General features: G+C 42.3%; 2 protein-coding genes across 2 annotated transcripts in view; both read right to left on the bottom strand.

Annotated features, from left to right (window-relative positions):
* The window catches only part of fndc5a (fibronectin type III domain containing 5a), a 61498-nt gene that overhangs the window by 13196 nt on the left and 35802 nt on the right, over positions 1 to 12500 (bottom strand). The gene's annotated exons all lie outside the window — the stretch shown is intronic.
* On the bottom strand, positions 6946 to 10371 carry LOC132846909 (toll-like receptor 13). Its single transcript, XM_060871711.1, has one exon. The coding sequence runs from the start codon at positions 10240 to 10242 to the stop codon at positions 7144 to 7146; it is 3099 nt and encodes a 1032-aa protein (XP_060727694.1). The 5' UTR covers positions 10243 to 10371; the 3' UTR covers positions 6946 to 7143.

Raw genomic sequence — 12500 nt, 5'->3', positions numbered from 1 at the left:
ATCACCATCTGCTGCACTCGTCCTAATGTAGCTGGCGTGTGGAGATAAAATAAAGTGACCCTTAATAGTGCTTTATAGATCGTTCCATCTCCCACCGCTGACTTGTATTTCCTGTAAGGAAACTGTTCGGATCTCTCCGGCGCGTTCTGGAAGCTTGTGAGGAGATGAAAAGCGTCTGAGATCGATAGCCTTTATCTCCCTCGCGCTACAAGGCCGGGATTAATTTTGACCTGCGTTCGGCTAATTCTGCTCCTCCTGACAGGCCGCGGCTCTGTCATCCATCACGCTTCACCGTGGCGATGAATCTGTAACAGATCACAGTTAATGTGATCCCGCAGACTCTCCACAGGCACAGAGGATCTTTCACGTCACCTCAGAGCCTCGGAGCTGATAAAAGAAGAAATGTAAATGAGGAGAGATGACGACTTGCAGGAGAGAGATGAAGGGTTTGAATCCATGTGGTACAATATGGTGAGAATGAAGGACTTTATTTTTTCCCACCTTGAAATTCAAAAATCTACAGCATGAAAAACAGCAATATAAAAACTACATGTCGACTACAATATAAACAACTACACAGTGGAAAAAAACTACAGAATACAAACTACAGTTGAAAATACTACAGTATAAAAAGCATGTAAGCTACAGTATGAAAACGCAGCCAGATGTACTGAGATTTGAAAGGCAGGTGAGATCATTCAGTTGATAGAATATTAATTAAGTAACAGTCATTGAATTAAGCTAATGGGAGCTAATAGTGAATGCTAGCAAACATCTGGTTGTTTTCTGTGTTTGTGTGTGTGTGTGTGTGTGTGTGTGTGTGATCTGTCTCTATCCATCTCACACGTTTTAATGCATGAGTCATAATGGAAACCATCACAGAAACATCAGCGTGAGAAACACACACCTCATTTCCCTGCTGTTAGCGTGTCCCCGTGTTAGCAGGAGCGCGGAACAGCACAAGCACATTTACATTTAGACGACATTCTCCTGCCTCGCTGACTCTTTCTCACCATTGAGGGAGAAAGCTGTGCACTGTTTCTCAAATCCCGAAAGCCGTTGGAGTGTAAGTGTTTTTTTCTATGCTGACGTTTAGTTGATCACCGCAGTGCTTTAGGTGAAAAGATCTCTCTGTAGAATAGGCGCTAATGTCCGGGGGTGGAGGCGGCGGCGGGTGAAGACGAGAGGCAAAATTATTAATATTATGACTCGTTATGAATCTTAAAGACTCTTTATGAATCTTAAAGACTCTTTATGACTCTTTAAGACTCTTTATGACTCTTTAAGACTCTTTGTGACTCTAAGATACTTTAAGGCTCTTTATGACTTTATGACTATGACTCGTTATGGATCTTAAAGACTCTTTATGACTTTATGACTCTTTATGACTCGTTATGGATCTTAAAGACTCTTTATGACCCTTTATGATTCTTTAAGACTCTTTATAATTCTAAGATTCTTTAAGACTCTTTATTATTCTAAGACTCTTTATGATTCTAAGACTCTTTAGACTCTTTATGATACTTTAAGGCTCATTATGACTCTTTATGACTCTTTAAGGCTCAGTATGACTCTTCGGGACTTTTTGTGACTCTTTATGACTCTTTATGATTCTTGGTGACTCTTTATGAATCTTTAAGGCTCTTTATGATTGTTTATGACTCTTTATGTATCTTTGTTACTCTCTATGACTCTTTATGACTATTTGTGACTCTTTATGAATCTTTAAGGCTCTTTATGATTGTTTATGACTCTTTATGTCTCTTTGTTACTCTTTATGACTTTTTATGACTCTTTGTGACTCTTTATGAATCTTTAAGGCTCTTTAGGACTCTTTAAGACTCTTTAAGGCAAAGTGAGAGTGAGGCATGAGTGAAGCAGCAGGAAATATTTCTCTCACAGCACAATAATCTCGACTAAAGCATCAGCTTTTCATTCAGGACCACGGGATAGACAGAAAAGGAGGAGCGAGGAATCCTTCTTTTCCCCACAGACCAAATTTCCAGCTTGGGGATGGAAGATACTGCCATCAGAGATAGAGAGAGAGATGGAAAACAAGAGAGAGAGATGGAGAGAGACAGAGAGATGCAGTAAACAGTAAAGATTTAGAGTGTCAAAAAGAAAGAGGCAGAGAAAGAGAAAGAGAGAGAGGGATTAGGGTGAAAGAGGATTAGGAGGATGGAAGGAGAGAGAAAGAGTGAGTGTAAGAGAAAGAGAGAGAGAGAGAGAGAAGGGTGTGGGGTGGAGAGAAGGAAAGCAGGGATGGAGAATGAGAGAGGGGAGAGATGGTGAGCGAAGAGAGGCGCCAATATTAATGCTCAAAATGAACTTACACTGTAAGCCATCGCCTATCTCACGTCGGCGAGCGGAACGAGAGAAGGTCGTGTGTGGCTTGTTGGCAGGAGGCACTTAAATCTCTGCTGTATTTTATTTATTTTATTATTTTTATTTATTATGTATTTATTTATTTATTTATTTAAATGTCATAAGGAGGGATTAGAAAGCTGTGCTGGGATCTTTTGAGTTTCTGAGCGTCTGACGGCCAGCTGATGAATGAACAGACAATGCGAGAGCCGACGTGGGCATCACGCTAATTAAATGGACGAGATGGAAGCCAAGGTTCCTGCTCCATCTGTTTTGTGCGGACGGCAGGAAATGGATCGCTCCATTTCATCAACAGGACAACACACTGCGGGTTAATGTGAAGAAAAGCTGCTTACACACAGGTTTTTTTTGTGTGTGTGTGTGTGTGCGTGTGTTCTGCAAAAACATTTCCTTCTCCCTGCATGCTCTTTTAATAAAGATGTCAGAACCGACTGTTGTGAACGAAATGCTAATATGAGTTTAGCTGCTGGGGGGGGGGGGGGGGGGGGGGAGTTTATTCAGAACAGAGGCGTGTCTTTGGCATTCATTTTATAATGGTATTACATTTAGCAGCAATGAAGGGAAAAAAACGTGACGTCTTGTGCTTCTTCGGTCAGTATTTTCTATCCCCTGATTATTTTCGTCTCAGATCTTCACAAACTCAGAGAAACTTGTTCTCTGTCTTTGCAAATATTTTCCGCTCAATTAAAGGTGGGGTCTCCATTGTTTGAAAGCCAATGTTGACATTTGAAATCACCAAAACAAACACGCCCCTAACCCAAATGGGTCCCACCCCTGTTTTGATAGCTCCGCCCACACATACACCAGACAAGTATAACCCAGACAAGTATTATGGCAGAACCTGTTGACGTTCAGTTCTCTCCAGCGCTGGAAAGCTGATCCTATATTAACACGTCCTACTTCTTACCTTATCGTAAGCCTTTCTTCGCTTTCTTTCTTTGTTTTTATCCTCCATGTCAATGTTAAAACCGCTTTCTGCTAATGTCACACGTGCGCACTGAACACTCTCTCCGCCCAAATTGATAAGACACGCCCCTTTCTACTCATTGGCTACACGTTAGTTTTGTTTTTGTTTTTTTTTGGCGGCCCAATGCAGTTTTCTGAAGCATTTCTCAAACAACGGAGACCCCACCTTTAATCAAAAATGTTGATGTTAGCGGCACAAACGTGAACAGAATGAAAGTTTTTTTGTTGCCTGAAAATGCTTAAGAAATGAGTTCAACAGCTTGATGATGGAAAAATGCATACAGTGTGTGGAACAAAACGGGAAACAAACAAAACACACACACACACACACACACAAAATGAAATCTTTGGCGTAGACTGTTGTTTGTGTGTGTGTTTGTGTGTGTGAAAGAGAGAGAGAGAGAGAGAGAGAGAGAGAGAGAGAGAGAGAGAGAGAGAGAGAGAGAGAGAGAGAGAATCAGCACCGTCAGCCATTTCCAAACAGCCTACAAGCCACATTTTCATTCATGGCTTCGCTCTGGACATAAATGAATAAAGCCGAAGCTCAATTGTTATGCATCTGTTCCTCTGAAATAAAAGCCCAGAGTCACAGTCTAAAGTGAATAAGAGCTGTGGATGAATATACGAGAGAAGCCAAACACGGAATTTATGTTTAAGTCTCAGCTCTCTCCGCCACACACACACACACACACACACACACACACACACACTCTGTTTCTCCTGTTGTTGAGAAAGTTGGTGATCAATAATGTGTCAGAGGAATGAGTAATTAATCCTTTCTCTATTATTTCTGTCATTTATTTGTAGGAGGTTCGCTCGATAAACTTCCATTTCACTGGAGGTTCGTGGATCTAAGCGGCGAAACTCGAAAGAATGAGCGAAAGAGAGAGAAAGAGGGAGATGTGGACCACACAGGAGAGACAGAAGGAAAAAAACACTCTACAATATCCATAAATATTTCTCCCACATTATTTAGACCGAATGCTCGATTCTGATTGGTCGGATGGTGTTGATTCGCTCGGGTTTATATTAATGTGCACTTTAACTTTTACATAATAACAACAAAAGTTACGTGGCGCTACTGGATTTTGAACGACAGACACGCCATTAAACAGGGGGTGTTTACGAAGGTAAAATGAGGAATTACAACTGACCACTTTAAACCACCTTAATACAGAACACATGGGAAGCTCATGTGAACACGTGAAAGCCAACAGTGTACTGACTGATTTTATATTAGGCTTGTGTAAACAATCTAAAATCATTCATTTGATTATACTCGACTCAAAATGTCCCATAGGGGGGCACGGTGGCTTAGTAGTGAGCACGTTCGAATCACACCTCCAGGGTTGGGGGTTCGATTCCCGCCTCCACCTTTTGTGTGTGGAGTTTGCATGTTCTCCCCGTGCCTCGGGGGTTTCCTCCGTGTACAGGGAGCCTGTGCCTATCTCAGGTGTCATTGGGCATCAAGGCAGGATACACCCTGGACGGAGTGCCAACCCATCGCAGGGCACACACACACACACTCATTCATTCACTCACGCAATCACACACTAGGGACAATTTTCCAGAGATGCCAATCAACCTACCATGCATGTCTTTGGACTGGGGGAGGAAACCAGAGTACCCGGAGGAAACCCCCGAGGCACGGGGAGAACATGCAAACTCCACACACACAAGGTGGAGGCGGGAATCGAACTCCGACCCTGGAGGTGTGAGGCGAACGTGCTAACCACTAAGCCACCGTGCCCCCCTTGCACAAAACACCAATGTTAAAATTAATTTTCTGCTAAGTTTTATGATGTTAGCTCAGCACTAATGCTCAGGCCTCCGCCTCCTACGAATGAACACAGTAATATGATTTCAGGTGATCCAAAATATTGACCTATATACAATATTTAGAAATGACAAATTGATATGATAGTTGTGCAAATCTGTGACGGATTAGCAGTGTCACCTGAACGGTTCACAGCTCTATGGAAAGAAAAAAAGTAATTCCTAAATTATTTATCGTTAAGACACGATTTGTGACTGCACAGGCATCATGACAAATTATTTAGGGTTAACGCGAGTGCAACGCACTTGAAGTGATTGATCCTGTGGATCTGGTAGCCGTGACAAAGAGACGGACCTCGTCGTTTTACTTTTCTACCATCTATCAACATTAAAAATGTTTACACTTGACTTTATCCTGACTGCTTTAGTCAGCGTGTTGGACTGTAATCGATCCCACAGGGCGCTGAAGTAGACCAGAGGGAGGACGTCTGCGCTGACCTACAGACACGCTGCAAGTAATTGTTTTTTCATTGATTGCCCAACAGTGTGGAGATGCTTTGTGTGTGTGTAAAGTAAGATTTTAGAACTTGGAATTAAATAATTTTTAACTCGACACAAACGAATGTTAAAGATGAAATAGTGAACTAGATTTGTAAAGTTCGTCACGACGAACTTTGATGTTGGCTTTGACGGTGCAAGTATTCGCAAATGCCGGTGCTTTTTGGAGGCGGATGGACATAAGGGTCGGTGTTACTTTTGGAGGAAAGTGGACAGAAAGATAGGGTGCCAAAACATTTGGAGGCAAGTGGAGACGGACATGTGACATCATCTGAATGCTCTTGAGGTTCTTGAAGTTCTTCGCATTGTGCTGCGTGTTTTGATATGTCACATGTCCATGTTGTGCTAATTATTGATTTTCACGTGACGTCACGTGACCGGAATACACGTGAGGCACTTCCCCTCATTGAGGAACAAGCTGAACAAGAGGAAGTAGAGAAGATGAGGCGCAGGTGGAGGAGGTAAAGAACACAAGGAACAGGTTGAGAAGGTAGTGATTAAGCTGGTGGAGGAACACGAAGGGAAGGTTGAACAGGTGGAGGAGCCCAAGGATAAGGAGGAGGAGGTAGAGGAACATGAGGAGCAAAGCCATTCTCCTCGGTCCTCTCTCATCAACAAAGCCATTTCCACTCACAGAAGTGCAGCTCATTGGATGTTTTCTGATTTGAACTCTGGATTCAGATTCCCTCTATTCTGATGTTTGCCGTGAACCGAAATGGACGTGAAACTGGACATGATTCTGCACATCGTTACTCATCAAGCAGCTGCCACATGATTAGCTAATTGGAGATGTGCAAGAATGCTGATGTTCCAAATAAAATCTGTACAAACCGACCCAGACCTAACAAATAAGCTAACAGCTCCCCCTGCTGGTTCAACCTGGATGGTTCGTCATTTTCATTGGAAAGCGACATGGCTGTTAATTCCAACCTTCTAAGTAGCAAAGTAAGTGAAGCAACACTCATTAGCATAAAGTGTAAATAATTTCCAGAAAAAAAATGATTTGAAATTAGAACAATAAGAATATATTTACTAGGTAATGTTCTGCAGTAAATTTAAATATGAATGAAAACAAAAATAAAAAAAAATCAGAAGACTAGAGTACAAAACAGCTTCCAAATGAGACATAATAATAATAATAATAATAATAATAATAATAATAATAATAATAATAATAATAATAATAATAATAATAATAATACAGAGAACTTGGGTTCAATCAAAAAATCAATAAATGAAGATAAAATTGAAATAAAAGCCAAATAAAACTAAAATCAATTAAATGATATAGATCCATATAGAAGTAAATACAAACTGAAAGTAAAGTCAATGTTTTGCATTATTTTTAAAGCCTTTAAAGAAAACCTGGCTGATGAACATCAAGAGTTGACATTAGTAAAGATTTTTCTACTGATATATAAAATGATCTGAGAGCAGCTCAGAGATTGATTACTGGCTTCAGATAGGCTTAGGTGCGAGCTTGGCCCACAGTCTATCCCAGAATGCCACCTGTTGTCGGGGGTCCTGAGGCCAGTCTATGTAGGTTTTCCTCTTGACAAATCGTGCCAGCCTGTGGTGAGCGGACAGAAGTTTTGGGGAGATCTTCTCCAGGAACACGACGATCAGAATGTCCCTGTGCTCGGCTATGAGGTAGTTCGTGGCCAGCTTCATCTCTAAAGAGCACCATTTGCTGTGGAGATATTGGCGGCTAATCAGGCAAAGCGTGTGACGGCTCCTGTACAGGCTTCCGGTGATGTTCTCCGCGATGTCCACACCTAGTTGAAAGTCCCGGCTGTGGAGACAGAGCTGCAGGAACGGTGGTCCTCGTCTCTCTAGATTGGGCAGAAGCTCATCCACAACCCAGGACTCGTCTGTTCCCGAATATGAGACAAAAACGTCATACTGATAGCGTCTGGCAGCGCTCCCTCGGATGGCTTTGTTCATCCAGCCATGAGCGATGTATATAAACGCCAGCAGATAATCTCCAGCAAGATTATGGACCAGAACCACTAACATGAAAAGCAGAATCCCGAGAGAAGTAGAAATGTATAAGATAAATCCCACATGCAGGGAGCAACTGGACACACTGTACTTAGCAAAGTCTTGTATGCCGTTCATGTTTCGGCATGCTAATGCACGTCTCGTTTGTAACGTCCATGTTAGAACTTGGACCTGTCTGTTGTCTATGGTCCATTCGTTAAACCAAGCGTCGTCACAGCTGCAGAAAAGCATCATGTTAATCATAATAATGGACCTCAGATTTAAAAGTGGCTTGGCAAAGTTGTCAATCACATTCAAGTCATTGTACAAACTAAGATCGAGATATTTGAGTGATTTCAGGTCTTTAGTTAGGTCTTCGCTAATGGAAGGAATTCGGGATGTGTACAAACCAAAAAATTGCAGGGCTGTCAGATTGTGGAGCAGGATACCAAGATGAGGTTGGTCAGAAAGGTCTATGCATGTTAACTTAAGACTCCGAAGGTGCAAAAGTGTATTCAGATCGACCAGATCGTCAAAAGTGGACATAGCCTGAGAAGCTAACTCAAAGCTCTCCAAGAACTTGAAGTATTTCCCAGCGAAACGTGAGCCACACACAAGCTGTTTGACTATAACTTTAAGACTGACCACCGACAGAAAGAACGGCTTCTCGCAGTCTCGGAAACTGACTCTTTGTCCAAAGATTTGAAGCTGTAGACCAGGCTTAGGGGCGCTCTCGCTCCCGATCACGATGCTCATCGGGCGGCTGCAGGAGCTGATAATGAGCTCGGTGAGGTTTATAGGAATGCGGCCAAACAAGAGACCGAGATTGATCTCGACCTCTGCGGTCATGGATGATGGATGTTTGAGACACCCGACTGAGAATTTCCGCAAAGCAGATAAATTCCTCAGGGCAAAGGGCTCGATATGGTTAACTACATTATATTCAATCATCAATGACTCTAAACCATCCAGACCAAAGAAGGTGAACCTGCTAATTTCAGAAATGTTGTTGTTATCCAAAATTAAAGTCTTTAAACTTTTCATTTGCTTGAACGCGAAGTCATCGACATACGAGATTCTGTTAGATTTCAAGTCTAAACTTTCCAAACTCTCCAGTCCCAGAAACGGAACCGAATGTTCCGCAGAGATCCGAGTAATCAGGTTGCTGTGAAGGTCCAAGAATTTCAAACTGGTCAGGCCTTCAAATGCAGTAAAGTTAATTGACAAGATTTTATTACCTCTTAAAATTAAATATTCCAAACAACGGAGACCATTAAAAGTCTGATTATCCCTCAGAAAACCCGTGTCCTTCGAATAGGAACCTTGCAACTTATCAAATCCTGCAAATGCGAAATCTTCGATCACAGAGATTTTATTAAAGGCGAGATCAAGAGTTTGGAGATTTTGTAGACAATAAAACTGTCTTCTAGTTATTCTGCTTAACAAACTATAATGTATAAAAAACTTTTGTAACAGCTGCAAAAAATCAGGTGAGTCACAAAGATTATGGAGTAACTGTGGCAAAAATTTGAATTGCAAATCCAAAACTTGTAGATTTTTTACGACCCTAATGAAACATAGCTTATCTTGCAAGTAAGAGCTTTCAAGTCGTATTTCTCGCAGTCTCGCGCATCCTTCCAGCCCGATATCGTCACAAAGTGCAAAAGCGTTTTCTAATTTTAGGCTTTTCACTGAAAGATTGTATACAATATCACAAACAGACCCAAGACTACCTTGTTCCAGTTTTGCTTCCAGAGTCTGAATCTTTTGTACTCCAGACTGCATCAGCTGTTTCTTGAGAACCGAATTCATGGGCATGTTTAACAGGGAAATATTTGGAAAGTACTTGAAGACGCTTTCCCCCAAAGACTTCAGACCTGTAAATGCAAAACGGATCCTTTTCAAGGTTTTGAAATGTTCGGCCGTCGACGCGTCCTCTAATGGAGGACAGTGCTGGCGTCTCAGGACGACCGTGTCATCGTTGCCGACGTACAGGGACGTCAGTGATCGTGAGAGTTCAACAGTTTTGCAGGCAATATCCAGGATTTCGATGCCACAGCTCTGAAACTCCAAGGTTTGGAGTTGTTTTATTCCACTAAATGCATCTGTCGATATTGCTGACATACTGTAGTAATTAAAAAAAAGCTCGCTCAAGCTGGGTAGCTGCCCAAAAGCATTTGCTGAAACAGAAGTCCTGCAACAGGCTGTTTTTTTTAAAACAAGTCCGTCAAATGATATCAGACGCAGATTTGGCAACCCGGCAAAAGCTCCAGAATGAATGGCTCCGGGACAATATCGGATGTACAATTGTTCAAGAATGGAGAATCGCTCAAAAGCATTTGGACGCAGCACCAGTCCGTGTGCTGCTTCTAGGCAAAGACTGTTAACTCGAGGAGGAACCATGGCAAGATCCAGCTTCACGTCGCTGACGTCCACACAGCTTGCTGTTAGGTTTCCCATCGGGCAAAACGGAATGATCTGGTTGTTATTGATAATTTCATCTTCGTAAACAAAACATTTTTTAGACATCCAGCCTGTCGCTGATGCTAGTAGGAGCATGGAGAGGAACCGAAACATTACTTAATCATAAGACTCAAAAAAAAAAAGTTTGATGAGAATCCAGTCAGATGATGCGTCGGTGCGATCCATCTGCTCTGGCCATTTTGGTTGAATATCCACGAAGTAACAAAGAGATCCTTCAAATCTGAGTCAAGTGGTCTGATGGTCTGTTTTTCTGCTCTGTTCAGTTCTTTCTTCTCAGTTCTCATTTCTTCAAAAGAGGAAATTCATGCAAATCGACTTTATTTTTAAAGCACATGTTTTTCTTAACGGTCCTCATGGGATTTGCACAGAAAGTGTTTGCTAGACACAGAACTTTGCGGCATGTTTTAAAGCGGAATGCTAAAGGTTCCTCCAACTGATCTAGCTGCCATTGAACGGTAAATTGGGATTAAAATGAGCACTTTTTCACGACAAGCTTGCAGGTTCATGAAGACATTTGTGTATTATTATTCATGTCTGTTCACGATTCTGGTTAACAGGAGTGCATAGAGTATTAATTGCTTGCCGTTGTATAATGCATCCCCTCTCAGTTATAGCCATCCCTCATCCTTGGCTCTTTTCCTGTCGCAGATGCTTTCTCTTTCCATGCCCTCCTCTGATTCTCACCCAACATCACCGCCCAACGTTACGTTCATTTTCTTTAGGGACAAAAACTTGCCCCAGGCGTTTTTTGTTGTTGTTTTTCCTGAGACTCCCTAGTCTTTGACCCCAGAGAGCATCAAAGCATCCGTAAACCTATAGGGGGGGTTGCGCATTACAATACCAGTTCACCTTCCTTTCCCTGGTATGTCACTTTCTTCACTTGAATTCCAGTGACCCCTCGACCCCAAACTGACCTCCTGAGACCTTCACTAACTTCAGGACTGTAAACTCTTTGGGCCTTTTTACACCTGGTCACTTTGTGTGTTTTCTCTGATCCGATAGCTATCTGATTTGTTAAAACTGTACCATTTACATTAGGCCACATAAACGCGTCTCGGCAAATCGGATATCGATCCGATCTTTCTACTCCCGCCCAAAATGCTAATATATTTTACCTCATTTCCGGGGTAATTGAAATGGAGCATGCTTTGGTGTATGCGGTTGCTACAAAAAACAGCGTTTACTGTTTGCTGCATTTTCGCTGGAGGCAGCAGCGCATTTTAAGACCCGACGAGACGCCTGGGTGAAAGATCGGAGCAGCGCTGGTGGGAAAACATATTTGTTTCTGGCGCGATGCACGACTCGCGAGACACCTGCAAGTGACGTACTTCCGTTTGGGAGGAGTATAGCGCTGACGTATGTGGCTTGAACAACCACATTCATTTACACCTGTCCAGTTTCATCTGAAACGCATCCCAGACCACCTCCTGAAGCGGTTTGAACCGTCGGATTTATATCCGTCTCCAAAACGTTTCGAAGGGCATTTAGACCTGGTCTTTTTACCATCGGATAGCTATCGGATCACAGAAAATGTGTGAAGTGTCCAGGGTTTATCTCTTATCTTATCCCCCTTTATCTCTTAAATGGTTACACTTACAGGTGTCGGTCTCTTATTCTTCAGGCCCTTGACATGTCTGAGGATCATTCTGATGTTCCATGATCCTACACTAGCAACATCAAGGGAGTTTTTTGGGCCACTTTATAAAAACAGCTTCTGCACACCTTGAGACTGATTCAAGTCTCTGGAACAATGAACATTGGCCACGTTCACACTGCAGGTAAAAGTCCTAATCTGATTTTTTTGGGGTCAAGTGACCAGGTCAAACTTCTTCAGGAGTAGTGTGAACACTCAAATCTAGCCCAGATCTGATTTTTTCAAATCAGATTCAGACCACTTCCATATGTGGTCCTGAATCAGACCCAAATCTGATTTTTTCCGACGTGGCCGCAGTGTGAACAACCGAGGCGGATTTGATGCGATTTTACGTCAATCTACATCGACGTTCGTCACAATTTTGCGCCGGCGATTACGCACACAAACGTGACTACGCCTACAGAATGGATCAAATAATCAAAAGTTGCCCTCGACATCCGAAAATTTTCAAAACACTGCGTCTCTGTGCTGCCATTACACAAACATTTAGAAAGAAAAGCGAAAATGTTTACTTCCTCCATAACCTCGCCAACTTTAGCACAACGCCGTGCTGCTTGTGACGTCATTGTTATTGTTCATTTGCGCATGCGGGTCAGTTCAAAACAGCAAACAGTTCACACTGGTATCTGATATAGGCCACATTTTAAAAGGTAATGTGAACAGCCAAACAAAAAAAATCAGATCTGAGCAAAATATC

This window comes from Tachysurus vachellii, chromosome 6 (assembly GCF_030014155.1).
Source record: "Tachysurus vachellii isolate PV-2020 chromosome 6, HZAU_Pvac_v1, whole genome shotgun sequence".
Taxonomy (NCBI): Eukaryota; Metazoa; Chordata; class Actinopteri; order Siluriformes; family Bagridae; genus Tachysurus; species Tachysurus vachellii.
This window is presented reverse-complemented; position numbering and strand designations above follow the sequence as displayed.